The following is a 19,813-nucleotide window of genomic DNA, read 5'->3' on the forward strand; positions in this document are numbered from 1 at the left end:
GGAGCTGTGGCATGGACACTTGGAATCAAACTCAATATCCTATTCTTGCTAGCACTGTGTTCTATAGGCAAGTAACAACCTCTCTGAGCTGGTTCCCTCCATTTTTGAACTAGGAACAATAATATACTACAATCAATATTTAGCAGGGTTCTTCTAAAGGTTCAAGGGCATGTTTAGATGGTGTTCAGCACAGTGACTAAGGCTCAATAAATAGTAACCATTTAACATCAGCTAATTAGATGTTATCAAAAGTGAAATAGGAGGAAATTAACAGCTTCTGTTACAATTTATCAAGGAACGTTTTCTTTAAAATAAAAATACCTTTTCTTCCATTTTCAAAATGGAGTACATATCATCATCTTAAAAAATTCATTAGGCCATTCTTTCTGGTTCCTGTCAAGATTTGTCTGCTATTGTGCGTTCTTTTATAATTCTAGTAAGCTTACCTATTCATGATAATTATTAAAATATAAACATGCAATTTATTCCAAATTTACAACTGCATGCAAATTCAGGATACAGTTTAAACTCTTTGGAGGTTTTTAGATAGCACCATCTAGTGTTCCTATTCAGTAGTAATGAAGCGAACAAAGTGTGATCCGGCTGACCAACAGAATCAAGTACAGTTTGGAAAAATATAGATACTCTTGGGTCCTAACCTCGGCCCACATCAAAACTCTCACAGTAGGGCCTGAACAATCACATATAAGAAAGAAAAATAATCCCTGTCTGATACACAGTCAGAATTGAGAACCACTGAATTGGTGAATGCATACATAAAGTCAAACTAGTTTCCTTGTTTTATGGAAGCAGTCTAGATAGCTATGTATCAAAAAAACCCAGATTACTTTAAAAAAATGAAACTGGGTCTATGGAAAGAAAAGGAAAATAGCAAAAATGGGCATATGCAGATGGATATAATACATATATGTGTATTTATGTGTGAGCACGTAGAGGGATGTGTTATTAGAGAATATAACATGTTTAGCTATCAACCATAAGGAAAACAATCCCTTTATCTGCATGCTTGCACATGGAAGTCAATTATTAAGCTACAAGGCTGACTCCTGCTTGATGACTGCGTCACATCTCATTTACAACCTAGGATTTTACTACTAAGCTCATATAAACACCAATTATATGTCAAGCATCACAAAGACAATGCATTTAGATATTCTCTAAAAAGCAAATGATTATAAACCCGTAGAATGTAAAACTTTAATGAGTTTAAAAAGACTTATTTTAATCAGCAGTTATTTTGCTTTTCATAAGAAAATGTGTTTCCCCTCTTTTAGGAGAAAATTTTATTGTGAATGATAAAATAAAAATACATTAAAAAATTATATTTAGGTGCTTCTAATAAAGGACAACTCGGGCTAAAATATCATATTACTAATGGTGGTCATGCTGCTTAAATATAGTTCAAAACTTGTTTTGGTCATCTTCTTAATTTTCTAATTCTCATTTTGAATGTTAGGTTTTTGCAATAAGCAAAGAGAATTCAAGAGAGGAATGTGGTGATTTAATGTAAAAATAGACGTTTATATTTTATGGCTATAGAAGTAATTCCTCACAGGTCTCAAGAAACACAAGGTTTCCTAGTAAAAGGACACACCTTACATAACTGTTTCAGGATGTCAAGAGAGACCCAGACAAGGTACATAAAATATTATATAATTTAAAAAGTGGTTTTTTTAAAATCTATTTTCTAAATTTCACAGATAAGTTTTAGAACAGGGCAATTAAACAGAAGGCAGGTGGGAGATTTTCTCTCATAGAGATTAGAAATTTAATAGTGTTTCATCCAACCAAATGGTAAACTGATTATTTGGAATTGCAGGTGGACTGTGAAAAGACCTGTAGTACCGCCTACCAGACATGTGACTAGGGGCAATTGGGGACATCAACCGACCAACCACTGTGAGACTATCTTAGCAAAAAGTTCTTGATCTACAATGCTTCCCAAACAGGTGCTCTATAATTTCTAAAATCTGCAACATGCTCAATTTAGCCACATGAAACTATACTTACATTTTCAGCATGTTGTTAAAAAAAAAGGCAAGAGCTGACTGAAAAATCTACTAAAAAACTGAAATCATTCAACATTTTACCTTTTAATATTAAACCACCTTATCTACAATTCCAAACACTTAATTCTAATGTTTTATGAGCTCTGTTATGGAAGAGATACCAGATTTATTTTCCTTTATCACCATAAGACAGCCTCAGAGTTCTCATGAAAAAATCCGTATCTTACAGAAAAACATACATGATAAACAGAGCATCTATTGCATGGGACTAGTATTAGAAAAACTGAAAATTAGAAACGGAAAACTGTATTCTAATTTTGCCCCTAGCATTAATTAGCTGTATGACTGTGGACAAATCATTACTCTCTCTGGATCTTAATATCCTCATTTGTAAAATGATGGACTATAATATTCCTTGTTTGGTTCTAGTTCCAAAATTCTCTGGTTGTGTCCCTGATCAGAGAGGGTAACACAAAATTCCCAGCCTGATCCCTTGTGTTTCCTAAATACTTCCTGATATTGATGAGAAGGGCCCCAACTCTCCAATGGTCTGACCACACACTTATTACTAGGATACCACAGGGTCTTTACAACCCTGGAATTAAGTGGAAGGCCAGGGTTAATTGTGATTAAATATTCACAATGTACTTAAGTTCCATTCATGATAGTCTCCACTAGGGCCCTATATACTTCACCAGTAAAGCAGCACTGGGGCCTGGAGTCAGAAGCCAGGGATTTCAGTCTGACTCTATTACTTTCCATCTGTATATGGCCTCGGGCAGGTCTCTTAATCACTCTGCCTCTCATTTTCTTCTCCACTTCTGGGGAAGGCAGATTAGGGGAAGAACAAATTTGATGATGTCTTTGAAAATTACAAAATATTAAATAATGTACAGCATTGCTTCTGCCAGTAGCAAAATATGGATATTTGTGTATAATCATATAAATGGGTTTAGTTTTTGTTTATTTTTGTTGTGTTTTGAAGAGCGGTTAAGCTAAAGTTTTTAAAGTTGAATTTTAATACAGAAACATATTTTTCTAAGCATTCAAACAATGCAGATATATAGAATAAAACTAAAGTACCTTATCCTGCCATCCCCTACCTCTGTTTTCATCTACTTCCCCCTCCACAAAGACTGTCTATGCATGCTTTCAGAGTTTTTCCTATACATTGATGTTAATAGATCAGTAAAACAAAACACCCCTGTACATGTTGGCATTTATCATTTAACTATATTTGATGAACAGTTTCATGTCGGTACATATATAGATCTACCTCACTCACTTTACTACTGGGCTGTACTCTTTACTGAACCATAGTTTATTTAACTGTTTCACTTTTGGTGGGTATTTGTTTCTAATTTCTTACTGTAACAAACAATGCCAAAACATTCTTCTATACAGATTTTTGTGCACATGTATTAGTTTCCTGAGGTTAGTAACAACTTACCATAAATCTGGTGGCTTTAAACAACAGAAATTTGTTCTCTCATAGTTCTGGGGCCCAGAAGTCCAAAATCAAGTTGTTAGCAGGGTTGGTTCCTTCTGGAGGCTCTAAGGGAAAATCCATTTTATGCCCACTCTTAGTTTCTGGTGGCTGTGGGGAGTCCTGATGTTCCTTACCATGTGGACCCATCACTCTAATCTCTGCATCTGTCTTCATATGTCCTTCCCCTCTGTGTCTCAAATCTCCCTCTCCTTTCTCTTGGAAGGACACCAGTCACTGATCTTGAGATCCTTACCTTAATTATACCTGCAAAGACCCTTATTCCAAATATGGTCATATCCTGAGGTTCTGGATGGGCATATATTTGGGGGCCATTATTTAACTAATTACAACACACAAGAGAATATGTGAGGATAAAAAGTTACACTGCTAAAATGCTCTTCCAAAGGCTGCAATAATTTTTACTTCCACCAAAAGAATATTAAAGTGCTCTTTTCCCCACATTCCTACAAACTTTTAAAAACTTTTTGCTAAATTGATTTGTTAGATAAAAAATAATGTTAACATCCTTGTTTCTATTGCATCTCCCTTATTTCTAGTATCCATTAATCCTCTTTTCATGTATTTAATGACTATCTGTACTTCTTTTGCAAACTACCTATTCATAAATTTTGTCATTTTCTAAATGGCAATGTGTCATTTTTTTTATTGTTAACAATTCCTTATAGTTTGGATATTAATATTTTGTCTGGTATATATATTGGCACAATTTCCTCCAAGTCGGTCAGTTATCCAACTTATTCTTTCCCTACATAACATTTAAAAATATTTATTCAGTCAAATCTAGCAAATTTTTCCTTTATGGTCTCTGGGTTTTGTTTAACACTTTTAAGATTTTTAAATTCCCTACGATTTTATGTGATATCACAAAGTAGGACAAATACAGAGCTAAGAGTTACAGAAAGCATGTTCTATGCAGCCTGCAAATGTCTTATGAATGAGAAAATATTTGAGGAGCCAGAGGACGCTCTAGGCTAAACGTGAAAATAGAGAAAAGAAGAAAAGTAGGAAAAGGTGTAGGTAATTTAGCAGTCCAACAACTGTTGATAACACAAAAATGCTCTAGGCACCAAAAGGGAAAAGAAATGTAAGACTGACGCATTCACTGCCCTCCAGAAGTTTACAATTCAGATGTAAGCAAAAATATTTTAAGCAACAGTTAAGCAACAATGACTAAAAAAATTAAAAAATTAGCAATGGGCTTCAATCCAATGAAGTCCATGTAGTTGAAAGTACAATGGGAAAGAGAATTCTGATGGATCTTAAGAGATGGTGAGTACACCCTAATTCAAAAAAATTTTTAACTTTCATCAAAGTTAACTTTCATCAAGTAATGAACTTCTGCAAAGTAAACTCACCTGTATAACTAGCACTCAGCTCAAGAAAAAGTGCATAACCAGCAACCTAGAAGCCCCATCCTACTTCCTTCTTGTCACTCCCCAAAAGCTCAGATTCGTTTTACCTACATTTTCACTTTGTATTAATAGAATAATACACTATATACTTCTTTATCTCAAAACATGTTTGTGACATTCATCCAAATTTCTGCATGTAGGTCTAAATTGTTCTTTCCCATTACTGTATACTATTCCATTGTGTGAATTATAATATATCATTTATCTATTATACCAATGATGGGTAGTTTGTATATTCCTACTCTGGACTCCTGTGAAAAATACTGCTATCAACATTCTAGTACATATCTTTTGGTGAATACATTTTTTCATTTCTGTTGGATACCTACTAGGGAGTAGAACTGCTGGTTCATAGAATGTACATATGTTCAGTTTTAGTAAATATTGCTAAATAGTAGTTGTAAAATAGTAGTTACAGTTGTGCAACATTCTCATCAACATTTGATATTTTCCATTTTGGCCGTTCTAGTGAGTATGTAGCAAACACAATTATTAGGGATAATATGAAAGTCCAGATAACAGCAAAGCTCTCACAACAAAAGATCAAATAATGAGAAAAGTAAGAAGGCTTCAAAAAGAATATGGATATTAATTAGCTGGAGCTGGCAAACAGTCCTTAAAGGTAGATAAAAATATAAGAAAAGACAGAAAGTAGGAAGCATAGTGAATAAGTGACTAGTGTTCTGGCAACTGTAACCTATAGCGTGAGTCTCTCACTAAAATGCTATGGTCCCTACATTTCTAGAGAGACAATAGCTATTTTATTCCAAGGAAATGAATATCATAAATAATTTTAAAAATAATATATATTTTAACAAAAACTTATACAATAGTTTTCCTATGTAACACAGTGTATAATTTTATATCTGTATCAGTGAAATATATTTAAGAAAATACAAAGTATAATTTGATTAGGACATGTATTTTTAGTAAATAAAAATTATACATAATCTATAACAATACTACCTTACATCTGTCTAATATCTAAGTTTTTAAAAAGTTCCAGACTTTCACTTAAACTAGTGAAAAAAAAATCCTGATTAAAAAAGGAAAACACAAATTATTCCCCTTTTGTAGGTGACTAGAACTGTGACCTCACCGCAGCCACAAGCTCTCAGGGAATGAGAACCATATCTTATAATTTATCACAGCCCCTCTCCACAGGTTTAGCAGAGTACTCTTAGCAAAACATTCAATAAATCCTACTCACCAACATGTTAGAATCTATAACTACTCAGAAATATATCATATATGCTGCTTCATGTAGTTGGTGAAAAATGATTAGATATTTATGTAATAAAATTCTGATAGATCTAAAAATGCTTAATCATTTTTTAACAAGAATTCATCAACAGGCACAGATTTTTTAAATTATGTATTAAAAAATACTACAGGGCTTCCCCGGTGGTGCAGTGGTTGAGAGTCTGCCTGCCGATGCAGGGGACACAGGTTCATGCCCCGGTCCAGGAAGATCCCACATGCCGCAGAGTGGCTGGGCCCATGAGCCATGGCCGCTGAGCCTGCAGGTCCGGAGCCTGTGCTCCGCAATGGGAGAGGCCACAGCAGTGAGAGGCCTGCATACCGCAAAAAAAAAAAAAAAAAAATACTACAAACTTCAAGAACAATAAAGTAGAAAGCCACAAACCATGTCCAACAGCATCTGCTAACAGATCAAAGCACTTTATTTCTAAATAAAGCTTTAGCTTATTATTTCCCCAAAGTTCACCTGGGTGAGATTTATACATGATTACTCCAACCAATGAACCACACAGTTAATTTATAAATGCTGACTCTTAAAAGAAAGGTAAGTAGTGACCATAGACAAAAATTGCATGATTTTCTGTGAGTTTATCTGCTTGCTCTAATTCAATTCAATGTTAGAATTTCTAACATTTATAAGTTAAATAGATATTAGGTATTTTACACTTAATGGAGTGAACAACAGAGTTTATAAAACGTGTGTATTTAGCTGATCAATAATTTATGAATTTTGAGAATTTATTTAATTGATCAAAATGTATAAAGTTTTAAGAAGCATAAAAATGACTGAAGTATAAATAAGAGCTCTAAGAAACCATTAAAGAAATACTAATGGAACTTTAGAGGGAAAATGGCCAAGAGATTGGAATGAAACTTTTTGACAGCAATGAGTTTTTCACTGAAGAGACAAAAAGAATGGTTGGGAATGAAAAATAGAGTGAATGCTACAAAACTAATCAAACATAAATATGGACTACAATACTGCTCAACAAGCAGTAGTGAGCATGGAAATATGCAACACAGCATGGTGTACAACTGTGAATCTCCATCCAACCTTAGACATCGCTAAATTGTTCTCTCCAGAGATTAATGACTGACTAGACTTGGTCAGCACTGTGTTTGAACAGAAAGGGAGTGTTACAAGGAAAACACAGATGAATAAAATATGTTAATAGTTTAGGAACAAATACTAAGATTTCCGAGTGCAACACATGTTATGCCAGGTACAACTAGTCACACTAAAAACAAAATGCTAAAAACTCACTCACTGTCTTCTGTGGGAAGGACCTGCAGGGAGTAAATCCACTCGATTATATCATCCTTGTTCACCACATCTAAGGAGTCCAACATATCCAGCCCGGAGAGCGCAAAAAATGCAATAGTCAATCTAAAAGAGAAAGTATCAAACCAATGAAGTCTTTCTGGTTCAGAAAAATAATAAACTCATTCCAACTTTACGATAATTTAAACAATATTCCCAACTTGCAAAAGCCGAAAAAACCAATTTATTCTTATAAGTTAATAGTATCAATCAAACCTTTGTTTTAATTTTTAATAAAGGAACATTTAAGGGTTAAGAAATCAACCCTACTCATCTGAAGTATACATGAATTCACTGAAACCAGTTTATGAGCAACCTGAAGGCTAAAAGTAGATTTGAAAAAGAGAATTCCCTGCACTTAATCAGTATATATAAGGCCAAAAAGGTGGAAAATATATAAAAATCTCAATTTTCACTGATTTGCCAAGAGCAATTATGCTTGTAGCTGGTGCTTAATTCTTAAGGATGTTAGAATAAATCTATCATTATTCAAATTTGTTTATGAATAATGTGACCCCTTGGAAAAAATTTATAATGAATTTTGGGGAATAAGGAACACTTTTAAAAATGCAAATGCATTTCAGTTTCCATTTTCCTAGAGACGAACATTTTTCTTCATTCTTTTTTTTTTTCATTTTGCTGTACTCGGGCCTCTCACCGTTGTGGCCTCTCCCGTTGCGGAACACAGGCTCCGGACGCGCAGGCTCAGCAGCCATGGCTCACGGGCCCAGCCGCTCCGTGGCATGTGGGATCTTCCTGGACCGGGGCACGAACCCGTGTCCCCTGCATCAGCAGGCGGACTCTCAACCACTGCGCCACCAGGGAAGCCCGAGACGAACATTTTTGATGAAATGGAACACTATAAAGCAATATCTTTCCCCTCCAAGATTGTGCACTAAATCAGAAATCTACGCCTTGTGCTTTCATATAAAAACTAGTCCCCTCAGTGGTAGCTTTTTACTTAAAGAGTTTGTTTCATATATTTCCTTTCCTGTTGAGATGCATTCTACAATGTTGTTTGATTGAGCATGGTTATCTCGTTTCCATATTCTAATAATTCCTATGACTAATACTGATAAACTAATACTTCAAATTATCTGGTCTAAAATCTAGCAGAGCCACTTGATGCATTCTATAACCTTCTAAACAGAGATTCCAAGAGAAAATTAAGCCTTAATGCCCTAAGGCAACCATTGTATATAATTAACTTCTCTGCATCTAGAACGGTATTACCAACTTTAGGAGAAATGAGGAAACAGTCACTCATTTTTTTAAAGGGTATAATTCTCTCTCTGATCCCTGGTTGAAAAGGCTGGCATCCATTAGATAACAGGAGGAGAAATCAGAGAGCAATTTAATTCCAACCAAAGCTTAAAGGCAAAAACTAAAACTGAGATACTGGTACACTCAAGAACAATACATTTTAGGGCTTCCCTGGTGGCGCAGTGGTTGAGAGTCCGCCTGCCGATGCAGGGGACACAGGTTCGTGCCCCAGTCCGGGAAGATCCCACATGCCACGGAGCGGCTGGGCCCGTGAGCCATGGCCACTGAGCCTGCGCGTCCGGAGCCTGTGCTCCGCAATGGGAGAGGCCACAACAGTGAGAGGCCCGCGTACAACAACAGCAAAAAAAAAAAATTAAGAAAAAAAGAACAATACATTTTAGGAAACTCACATTATCGAGAGAGTATTACTATGTATTAGGCACTGGGCTAGGAAATTTCTCATATATTATCTCAATTTAATTCTAACAACTCACTGAAATCCACTTGAATTAGGGTGGTGATTTATCTGGATAAGATCAGGAATAAATTAAGGGCAGTGGAACACCTTTATGTGGGGAGCAGTAGTTCAGAGCCCAGATCTGCAATAAAATGAGCTAGCCTCAAATCCTAGGTTGGTCAATTTCTAGCCATATGTAATCTGGTTAGGTTACCAAACCTTTTCTAAGTCTTTTCTAAGTCAGCTTCCTTATCTGTAACTCATTAAACTTCACACAGTTATTGTGCTTACCTGCTCAAAAGCAAGCACTAAATAAGTGGAAGCTATTATTATTGGTATTTCCCTGATTTGACGGGACAGGACTAACTTACACTATACAGGCCTTTTCATTAGTTGGCAACTTCCACCATCCCCCCAACTGCTCTTCTCCAAAACAAAATATTTTAGACATGGGGAACATTTCTACCTAACAGTACTCACATGTGAAAATCACTGCTCTTGGTGCTAATTATGTTTCATGAGATAAGGTCTGCCTTGTGCATGATATGCACTCAATTTATTGAATTACCTAACAAATAAAAGACCTGCAATACTACATCTAGCCCTCCTGGAGAGCTATCATAGGGTTCAGTTTGGCTGTAATCTATAAAGTGAATGACGACAGTCTGGTAAAATTAAGCATCTAATATTTGAGTTTATTAAATCATTATTACAGAGAAAAGCAAAAGGAAGAGAAATAAATGTGAGGAAAAACATGAGGTATTGATAAAACAATCATCTTCCTGTTACTAAAAAATGTTGTAAGAAAACATATCCAAAGGGCTATAAAAATAAGTAGGTATTATTTCCTAAGTTAAAAGCAGAAATTATCTAGTCCATCTCTTTAATTTTCTAGTTCAAGATAAGAAAGTCCAAAGAATTCAAGTAACTTGAGATTTCAATGCTAGATAACCAATGAAAACTACTCAAGGAATTCTGAGTCCAAGGTGTGTTTCTCAAATGTGGCGCAATTAGAATCAGCTTAAAAACAAACAACTTAATACACCACCAACAAAACCAGGAGAGGCCTAGGCCTTACTCCACGACAAAGGTATCATAAATTCTAGATGGAAGGTAGGGTCTGGGACCTGGTGTTTGGGTAAGTGGGGACGGGGTGGAGGATGGGGAGCTTCCCAGATGATTCTAAAGGGCAGCCAGGCTTTAGAAGCACAGCGATTCTCCACTAGGGCAATACTGTTCCCCAGCGGACATTCTGAAGACAATTTTGGTTTTCACCACTAGGGAAGGGTGCTATTTGGCATCTAGTTGGTGAAAGCCAGGGATGCTGCTAAATGTACTATGATGCACAAGACAGCCCCAGTCAACAAAGAAGTGTCTGGCCCAAAATGTCAACAGTGCTGAGGTCTAGAAACTCTCCTCTAAAGTCATACTGTTATCTGTATATAAGAGATACCTGAATGATCTGTTTTTTTGTTTTACTTGCTCCACGGTATGGATGCAAACACCAGAATTCAGTCATCCGATGGTAAACTATTTTGAAGTCCTGCATACTTAACTATTAAAAGCTTCTCGAGGTCCAGCATTTTCAACTCATAGCAGTTTAGACTAAGGTTTATAGGATTAACAACACTATAGTGAAAAGCCTGTTTATCAAGTTAAGCACCCAGCAGTGGCTGGCAGACAGAACCAAGAAGTCAGTTTGGAGCAAACATCCAGACTTCCTCTAAGGATAATAAGAAAGTATTCCTTTTCTGACCACACTAGAGTTCTCAAGTAGTCCTAAAACACTGAGAGGGAGAGAATTAAATAAGTCACATGGAATAAAAAGGAATTCTGGGCTGTGGGCCTCTGGGAGAAATAATGTAGGGTTTTGTGGTGCCCAGTTGACTGCTGCTTGGGGCAGAGACTGCTAGGCAACCTGCCTTGGTTCAGGCATCTAGAGGGGTAATCTTGCCAATGCATGCACCTAAAATCAGGCCAGTGAAGTGACTTTTACTTTATTACTTCTTTGGAGAGCATCTGTCTGTTTTCTTCCTTTCTTCTTTTCCCTAGAATTGAACTCTGAAAAACTGAACTAAGCCATGTCTTCCTGCCCCTTCTCCTCCTCTGGACAGTACATATAAAAAGTTTATCTTACTTGGACGAACAAGTAACATCCCCCCAACCGCCCCACCCCCCCACCCCCACAATCAAGTTGCTTCACCAATAGATCAATTTGCAGGTAAACTAAATGATGTTTCTAAGCGCTACTACAGATAACATCCTCTTCCTTTCTAAATCTGCTCCTTTTGCCTCTTGTTCTCTAGACCAGTTGCTAGTTCCAACCCTAGAATTCTGGGACTCCTCCTTCTTTCTTCATCCCCTCCTTTCTGTCCCTAATTTTGCTGTCCCAGCACTTGACTCCTGGACTATTGCAACAGCTTCCTAATTGGTGCCCCTGGTTCTGGTTTTGTCCCACTTGATACAACAACCAATCTCAAATCCAATGATCACTCTAAAATGCATATCTAACCAGAAAGATCCACTGCTTGGCAACTGCCCATCACTTACATGATATCAAATTCCCAGGTTCTTGACATGGCAAAGAAAACCTATGTCTACCTCTCCATACTAAATTCCTACCACACCTGCCTTACATTTTGAACCACTGTCAGAGAACTGACTGGTGTTTCCCTGCTCAATACTCACTTATCTATCTTTATTGTCTTTACTTATTGTCCTTTTGCCTATAATCCACTCACCCACACAAAAACTCAACACATTCTTTAATATTTAGCTCCAGGGTTACTTCTTCCAGGAAGCCTCAGACTCTTCCTCAGAGTCTCTCTTCAGGTTGATTACGTAGGTGCTTCCGGAATGCCCTGTGAATATCACAATCACCGTGCAAACAAAATCAACGTGGGCCAGGGGATCAGCAGTATCAGCCTCACCTGGGAGCCTGTCACAACTGCAGCATCTCAGACCCTACCCAGACCTACGTAATGAGAACCTGCATTTTAACAAGATCCCCAGGTGATTCATATGCACATTAGAGCTGGGAAGCACTGTTGTATTAAATAATCTGTTTGTACTTTTGTTTCTCCTATTAGGCAAACCGTCTCAAACTTTAGTGTGCATCAGAACTACCTGGGATGCTTATTATGAACCTGGACTCCCAGGCCCATACAGAAAGTCGAATGCAGTAGATCTGGGGAGGGGCTCAGGTATGTGTATTTTTATAAGTACTCTGTTATCACTGATTAAAAGCCTCCCTCACCAACACACTTTGAGAGACACACTGCCAGACTGTGATATACTTCAGATAATGGAGAGAACAAAAGGACAGAGAAGTTGCTGGCTGGTAGGCAGCTCAATGGTTACAACACAGGATACAAAGGGGATACGGAGGAAACCAGAATAGAAAGATTGTGAATGTCTTGGGGCGGGGGAAAATCATCTAAACCCTTCCTCTAGAAGAGCTGGGTCTGTAAAAATAACATAAAAGAAAATGGTCAATATTTTGCTCCCCAACTTAAAAAGGCCTACTCTAATGCCCACTGCCCAAACACAAATGACAACAATATCACATAACCAAAAAGCTCTCTAAGCCACTCATGAAAAGAAACCTGTTAACTGACAAAGCTCACAATCCAAGGTCTATATTCACTTGAGTTAACTAGTAACCATCACTTTTCAGAAGTTAATATAAAAGAAAAACCTCGAGTGAATCAACAAACAGTATACCTTATAATTTTCATAAAGCCACTGCTATTAGAAAAATTAAAATTATTCTATTGATCGGGCTAAAAGAAACAGGGAAATAGAATAATTTTGTCAAAATGGTGGGTCAGAAAATAAGGGTCTAAATGTCTAGTTCAATATTAGCCTTCCTAGGAGTCAGCTGTTTCACATCTATCAGTAAAAAGAAATGAACACAGGAAAACCTGAATCATTGCTTTATACCTATCCCCATAACCAGATACATGGTAGCCCCTCAATAAATGCTTGTGGAATTGAACTATAATACTAGCTAAGAATTATGACTCAGTTAATACATTGTTTTATCTTAAAACTCTATTAGTAAAAATTTCGTGACCCAGTCACCTTTGCTTAAAAAGTTGGAGCTTCTCCACAAGCATCTTAAAGTCAATTATGAGTCACATACACCACAAAAGGACTTAATGCTGAACTAAGGAAAGTAAAGAATGTGAATCAGGAAAGAGAAAAATTGAAAAACTTAAAAAAAATTACCACAAAACCCAGTATTTGCATATTATCTTAAATGTGGTTATGAATTGAGCCATTAAAAAAACCAAAATGATAAAACATACTTAAGTGACAAACATGAGGCATAAAAAGGATATAATTAATATCTCTTAAACTAGTGCACTGTGATATTACATATCTATTATCTAATATACAATGCCTGGTGTAAATCCTAAGATCATACTAAGTTATTAAATCTATTTTTAAGTTAGTTGTTTAATCAGACAATTTATGCTGCGAGCAGGATTACAGTTTACTGCCAACATGCGTTAGTCTGTATGATTTTGTCCTTGCTGAATTTTATAGACCAAACACACTAACATTTTGAAAATGCAACCACAGACCTGTGATAGCTACAAGCAAAGTTCAACTGTTTAACAGTCAAAATAGGATGGATGTTTTTCTTTATTCAAATGCTTTAAATTAATATAAAATTAATCCTCATAAAATATGTGATTTATCAATGTATTTCTAAACATCCCATATCATTACAATCAATGACTGAGTCTTGGAAATGTTAAATTAGATCGAGGTATGGGCTCTGCTAGCCAATCAATATACATAGATGGAGAAAGGAATATAAACGATGCTTCACTCTTTCTTTAGCAAAAATCTGTTCATCCTTCAGGGCTCAGCTCGGAATAGTTATTCAACAAATATGTCCTTATTGCCTTCTCTTATGCCAGATATTAAGCAAGGTTCTAGTGCAATGCTGTCCAGTAGGACTTTTTCAGATGACATAAATGTTGAGATAGAAACAAAAGCCACAGGCCAATGTGGTGACTGAGCACTTGAAAAGTGGTATCTACTGGAAACAAAGGAAGTGAATTTTTAATCTTATTTCATTTTAATTAATTCAAATTTAAATATCGAAATGTGGCTACCAAATTGGACAGGGCAGCCCTGGTATTACAGAGGTAAACAAGAAAGACAAAAATCCTGCCTTCATGAAGTCTACAATCCTGTGTGAAAGAAGGGTATCATCAATATATAATTTCAGGTGGTGACTGGAAGTAGTCTCCTTTGGAAAGGGTGATTAGGGAAGGTCTCTCTAAGGAAATCCGGGTTGGGAACCTGCCCTATTGAAACTGCCTGTACGTCTTGTTCAGCTGTCCTCCAGCACCTACCATAATAAATATTTCTTGACCATGTATGCGAAAGTAGTCTATAAAACTTCCAAAACTGAAGTGTTCAAAATACACCACAGGCTCAGTTACGAAAATACGGAAAAGATCAGAGCAAAACCAATTGGCTCTCTCTTCCAAGCCAGTCCCATGAAGCTTTGGAGTCTCACTTCAAAACACAACAGTGCAAAGCAAAGATCGCCGCCTCCTTTCGTTATTCTCATCCCCAGACGTTTACTCTTAATGACTAACTCACAGTTTCTTAGCCTCTGCCAGATCACAGTCCTCAGACCACCCCAACTCACAATGCCACTGCAAATAAACTTTAACAGGCTGCTTCCAGCAACACTGCACCTCTTTCGCCAATCCTATCATTAGATTTACGATTCCTGGAAAGTTCTTATCTACGCAAACCTTAGAGGCTCCCTACCGCTCCTATACACTGAACACCATACAGGCATTCAATTAAGAATTAACGACTTTATGGACGAAAGGGAAGCACTGGAGAGGCTATTTAGGTAAAATACGATGACAAACCCTTTGTCTTTTTCTGTTTATACTCGGAAGCGAGGCCAAGGGACTCACAGGTTCGGAGCAGGGTAAAAAGGAAGCTCAAAGTTGAGACGAAAACATGGTTGAGAAGTGAAAAGGGCGAAACCTGTAGATTCCAAAAGCCCTCGACTTACAGCTCGCCCCAGCCCTCTCGCCGTAGCTCGCGGGAGCGAGGGTGACTGCAGCCCGGCCCGGGAGGGTAAGCAGTACCGGGTGGTCGGTGGCGCAGCCCTCATGGGGCGCCCACTTAGCCATCAGGCTCCGCAGCGCCTTTCCGGGGGGCCGGGCCCTGTGTCGGCCTCGCTGGCTGTGGCCACCAGTTACCTGCTGGTCTCGAGCGAAGAGTAGCGCTCCGGCAAGACCTGGAGGCAGCGCTGGAAGAACCGCACGTGCCGGTCCCGTAGAAAATCCAGCCGCTCTCCCTCTCCACTCCCAGCCGGCCGCTCTTCCTCCGTGGCCGCCATGCTGCTACGGAAACGACGTCCGCCGCGACCCGGAAGCAGTTGCCTCGCGGCGCGAAGGAAACCCAAGGGGAACACCTGGGGGTCGGGTGGGGAGGGCAAGTGCGCCCTCCGCTTTCCACATCGGTGATTGAAGCTACACGCTGTCAACGGAAGGCCTTACGCGGCGCTTTCTCCCTCCCATTTCTCCGTAGGTAGCGCACGACCCCGCCTTTTCTACGCTAAGCTCCAAAGGTTTGGAAACACCTCGCAAGCCTTGTAAAATTCAGCCCACAAATCCACACATCCTTCCAGAACTTTTATCTTGGATATTTGGGAGGAAGTGCAAGGTCAGTAGCTTCAAGTTCGCTTTGAGAAAAGTAAGGCCCTAAAGAACATGAAGATGGTACATATGAAAATAGAGATGGGCCAGTATAAATTTGCCAACAGACTCATTTTTGGAAGGCCACAGTTTTAAGCTGAATGGATGGAGAAACTCAATCTACAAATCAAATTATTTGGTTATGGGGATAACCAAATGCTTATTAATTATCGACACACAGACACACACACACACACTCCCTGTTCACTCGCATGCGAGGATTTGTATCATTTGCTTTTACGAGACAAAGATTTTACTCCTTGAGTCAATGTGTCATCCAGCATCAATGTTGGATCAATTTGCAACGGAAAATATGCGCAACGTGTTCTCTACGCATATGCTAAAAAAATGAAATAACATAGGCTTCTAGCTTTTTTTTTCTTCTTCAAAAAGAGGGATTTAAGTTGCTTCAACCATATATTCTTCCCTTTAAAAGTTTACGATTCAGTCTTGGGGGAAAAAAATCCATGCAAGGATCAGGCCTGAACTTGGTTTTTATAATCAACTAATAGAAGTTTGGGCATAATTTCAATTGTTAGCTTTCTTAGAAAATGTATTTCTTAAAAAACATACCACGTGGGCTGGAGTTATCCTAATTCACCAATCCAAAGCACCTTGCATAATGTTAGGTACTAGCAACTAATTATTCACAGGTACTCCTGCATGTCTTTAACAAATATTGCATTAACAACTGCCAGGTAGGGGCAGAGGGCTGTCCTTGGTGCTTCCCTACAAATACAGAGGCCAACAGTCCTTGCCCTTTAGGTATGCCCAGTTTAGAGGAGTTTTCACTTCATTATTACAATGAAGATCTTTCTCTCTCACTTACACATATACACCACAAAATGTCTGAAGATGTTCAAAGTGAAATTACATCACACACATATAACTTACTAGAATCAATTATGCACATTCTATATAAGCTCAGAAAGACAATCCTATTCAACCTGGCCCTTAAAGGGGAGCCAATATTTCATCTGATTCTCAGCCCACGAACCACTAATCTGATCCAAATCTGGAGGAAATACTTCTATGGTGGACTCATTGAGAGATAATATACTTCCTAGGTAAGTAATCACCCACCTTTTCATGGGTGATTCTGACCATACAAGATTTTTGACATACATGTGACAGAATCTAACCCCCTACATAAAATGTCACTCTACATTATTAGTTAAGAAGTATAAATAGCACAAGTCTTCAAAGTATAGGAATGATAGAGTATCTATAAAATTGAATACTATTTATCCATTAAATGATAATGTTTGAACTATACAGAAACAGAAAAATATGTGATGTAATGTTAAGCGATTACAGTGTAATATCTAAAATGTATTCTAAGACTACCTATTTAAAATATGTAGGTGTATTTCTGGAAGAAATTACCTTAGGGTAGTGGAATTATGGGTGCTTTATAACATTTTTCCTTTAGTGTTTTTTTCTAAATTTCTTATTAATATACTTTTTAATCTGGTATAAGAAATGTTTATTTGATATCTCTTCTATGAGCCTGTAACTGTAGACATTATTATGTTTATTGTACGTCCTTTATACAAAGGATCCATATGATAAATTCCTCATTTATTTTATCAATAGATTCAGTTAGAAGGACTAGTTTCTTCAAAATACTTCCATACTTACTTTTATTAAAAAAAAAAACAAAAAATAAAACAAAAAGCTATAAGAACCATATCACCCAGTAAGCTTACCTTAGATGCAGGAAACTAAAAGCTGTATTTGTGTACAACAAAAAGCAACATGTTAGAAAGTAATGTATAAGAAACCTTTACTTTTCTGTATCTTGTCGCTGTTCAATTCTGTTTTTAAATTTCCTTGTCCTGTTCTTTGTTTTATTTCTAAACTGCCTCAAATCATTTTAAAAAGTTAAGGAGAACAAGTACAATAAATGAAATGGGCATTCCTGATTAAGGATGTTTTATATTAATTCTCTCATTTTGCACCAATAATTGTATAATCAGAATTCAGTTTCCATAATTTGGAGGCCATCTACTTTGAATATTAACTTTGAAATATGAAAAGGTTTTGACTACTACTCATAGTAAATTTCTGAGTCATTTGACCTAAATGTATCAAATTACAATTAAAGATACTCTAATATAAAAGTTGTAAGAAATGAGTTTCTATATTTATTATGTATATGATGCCTTTCCTATAAGATGGGAACTAATTAAAGTTAGGAACTAAGATTTTTTTAATAAGAAAAGTTGAGTCAAATTAAGTTAAATTGTGTTTTCATTTACAAAAGTTTGGAGATTTTAAAATTAACTCTTTTGACCAAATATATTAGTCTAGCAATTTTAAAACATTTTAAATACCACTACGAGAAATCATAGTATTCTAAAGCCAGCTTATTTCAGATAATGTTTCAAAACAGAAGATTTTCATATTTTGAGGCAAACAAAGCAGAAAAGAAAACTGCATCAGCCAAGAAGATGTGAAAGACACAAGATTTTATAAATGTGTGGAGTCCAGAAAGGCTGAAAGGAGATTTGGAATAGCTAAAGGAAACCAAAAAGATTAAATATCAATAATACAAATAATAGGGTATATATGGGATGAGAGGCATATTTTTAAAATAAATATTCTCTATATAAAACAAAGCATGCTTCAAACAAATACAAAATATTTGGTACACAAAAATGTAGTAACTGACAAATTACCAATTTGTTAAACTTAGAAAAAGTACCAACTTATTTCATAACTCAAAAAAAAAAAACTTTACATTTTTGTTACTCAGGCTAATTTAGCTCCAAGTTATAAATCTTACAATTTTGGTTTAAAAATGTTACTGTATGATTGTCTCAATTTATTTTGCTATGCAGTGACAAAAACAAAGTATCTTTCAAATGTTCTAAGTATTTAAATGAAATACTGTTTCTAACATAGACTTATTCAAGGAACTTTTACATCAATAATAGGCCAACTTGTACATTAATTACCCTCTTAGTATAAACAGGAAACACTAATGACAATGCCTCATGGAACTTAATACCTGCCAATTCACATGCAACACAATAATCAATCTGACTAGGCTAGTAATATTTCAAGAACACAGTCACTCTCTCCTATAACAGAATATGCTAACATTCTCATCAACTGAATGCCAATTTCATTATCCCATATTCTTTTCTAAACTCCTTGTCTCCAGGTTGGAATAGCCCTAAGGAAAAGAAGAAAAGAGCAATTACAAATATATAGGATATTTTTTAAAAGTTCTGATTAAATGTTAACTTTAAAAAAGTATATAGATTTGTTTTATCAACTTTTTATTATAAAACACAATATACATACATAAACTGCATAAAATATATACAATTTATATGCAGTTTATTAAATTATTATAGAGTGAACACCCATTCTAACTCCTTTTTACCTATGTGGGATATGTAGAAGTGGCCCAGAGCCTGTTGGTCCTATCTTTTTGGTGCGTTCTTCCCAACCTTTGGTAGGTTTGTAAACTCTAGAGGGATCTCTACTAATGTTGTTTTCAACCTGTAATCAGAAGTAAAATGAGTGCCAGTTAATTTATATGAACTATTAAGTTTGTACTTGTAAGATCCTTAGTAACAGACAGCAGTTTTAAGGAAAATACTTGATATTCGCTAGACAGAAATAAAACCGTTTCAGTAAACTTATAATTGTGCTCATATAGCTAAAATAAAATTTGGATTATATCAGTCTATTAATAAAGTGTTAATTTAGGGGTTTTTTCTAGTTCAATTATTTTTTTTTTTGCAGTACGCAGGCCTCTCACTGTTGTGGCCTCTCCCGTTGCGGAGCACAGGCTCCGGAGGCG

At 36.6% G+C, this 19,813-nt stretch overlaps 2 protein-coding genes across 4 annotated transcripts in view; both read right to left on the bottom strand.

Annotated features, from left to right (window-relative positions):
- Positions 1 to 15,674, bottom strand: part of PGGT1B (protein geranylgeranyltransferase type I subunit beta) — a 56,809-nt gene extending 41,135 nt beyond the window's left edge. Inside the window, exons 1-2 of one of the 2 annotated variants that reach the window (XM_060143407.1) lie at positions 15,499 to 15,674; positions 7,481 to 7,599 (exon numbers count right to left, since the gene is read on the bottom strand). In XM_060143407.1, the coding sequence (XP_059999390.1) occupies positions 7,481 to 7,599; positions 15,499 to 15,638 (259 nt within the window). In that variant the 5' untranslated portion in view covers positions 15,639 to 15,674. Of the gene's footprint in view, positions 1 to 7,480; positions 7,600 to 15,308; positions 15,456 to 15,498 lie in introns of those variants that run through there. The other variant, XM_060143408.1, reaches the window with a different exon arrangement.
- A 2,811-nt stretch (positions 15,675 to 18,485) lies between these two features.
- CCDC112 (coiled-coil domain containing 112) overlaps positions 18,486 to 19,813 on the bottom strand; it is a 30,553-nt gene continuing 29,225 nt past the window's right edge. For both annotated transcript variants that reach the window (XM_060146196.1, XM_060146195.1), the window contains 2 exons: positions 19,391 to 19,509; positions 18,486 to 19,177 (listed from right to left, as the gene is read on the bottom strand). In XM_060146196.1, the coding sequence (XP_060002179.1) occupies positions 19,147 to 19,177; positions 19,391 to 19,509 (150 nt within the window). In that variant the 3' untranslated portion in view covers positions 18,486 to 19,146. The remainder of the gene's footprint in view (positions 19,178 to 19,390; positions 19,510 to 19,813) is intronic.

Source organism: Lagenorhynchus albirostris, chromosome 3 (assembly GCF_949774975.1).
Source record: "Lagenorhynchus albirostris chromosome 3, mLagAlb1.1, whole genome shotgun sequence".
Classification (NCBI taxonomy): Eukaryota; Metazoa; Chordata; class Mammalia; order Artiodactyla; family Delphinidae; genus Lagenorhynchus; species Lagenorhynchus albirostris.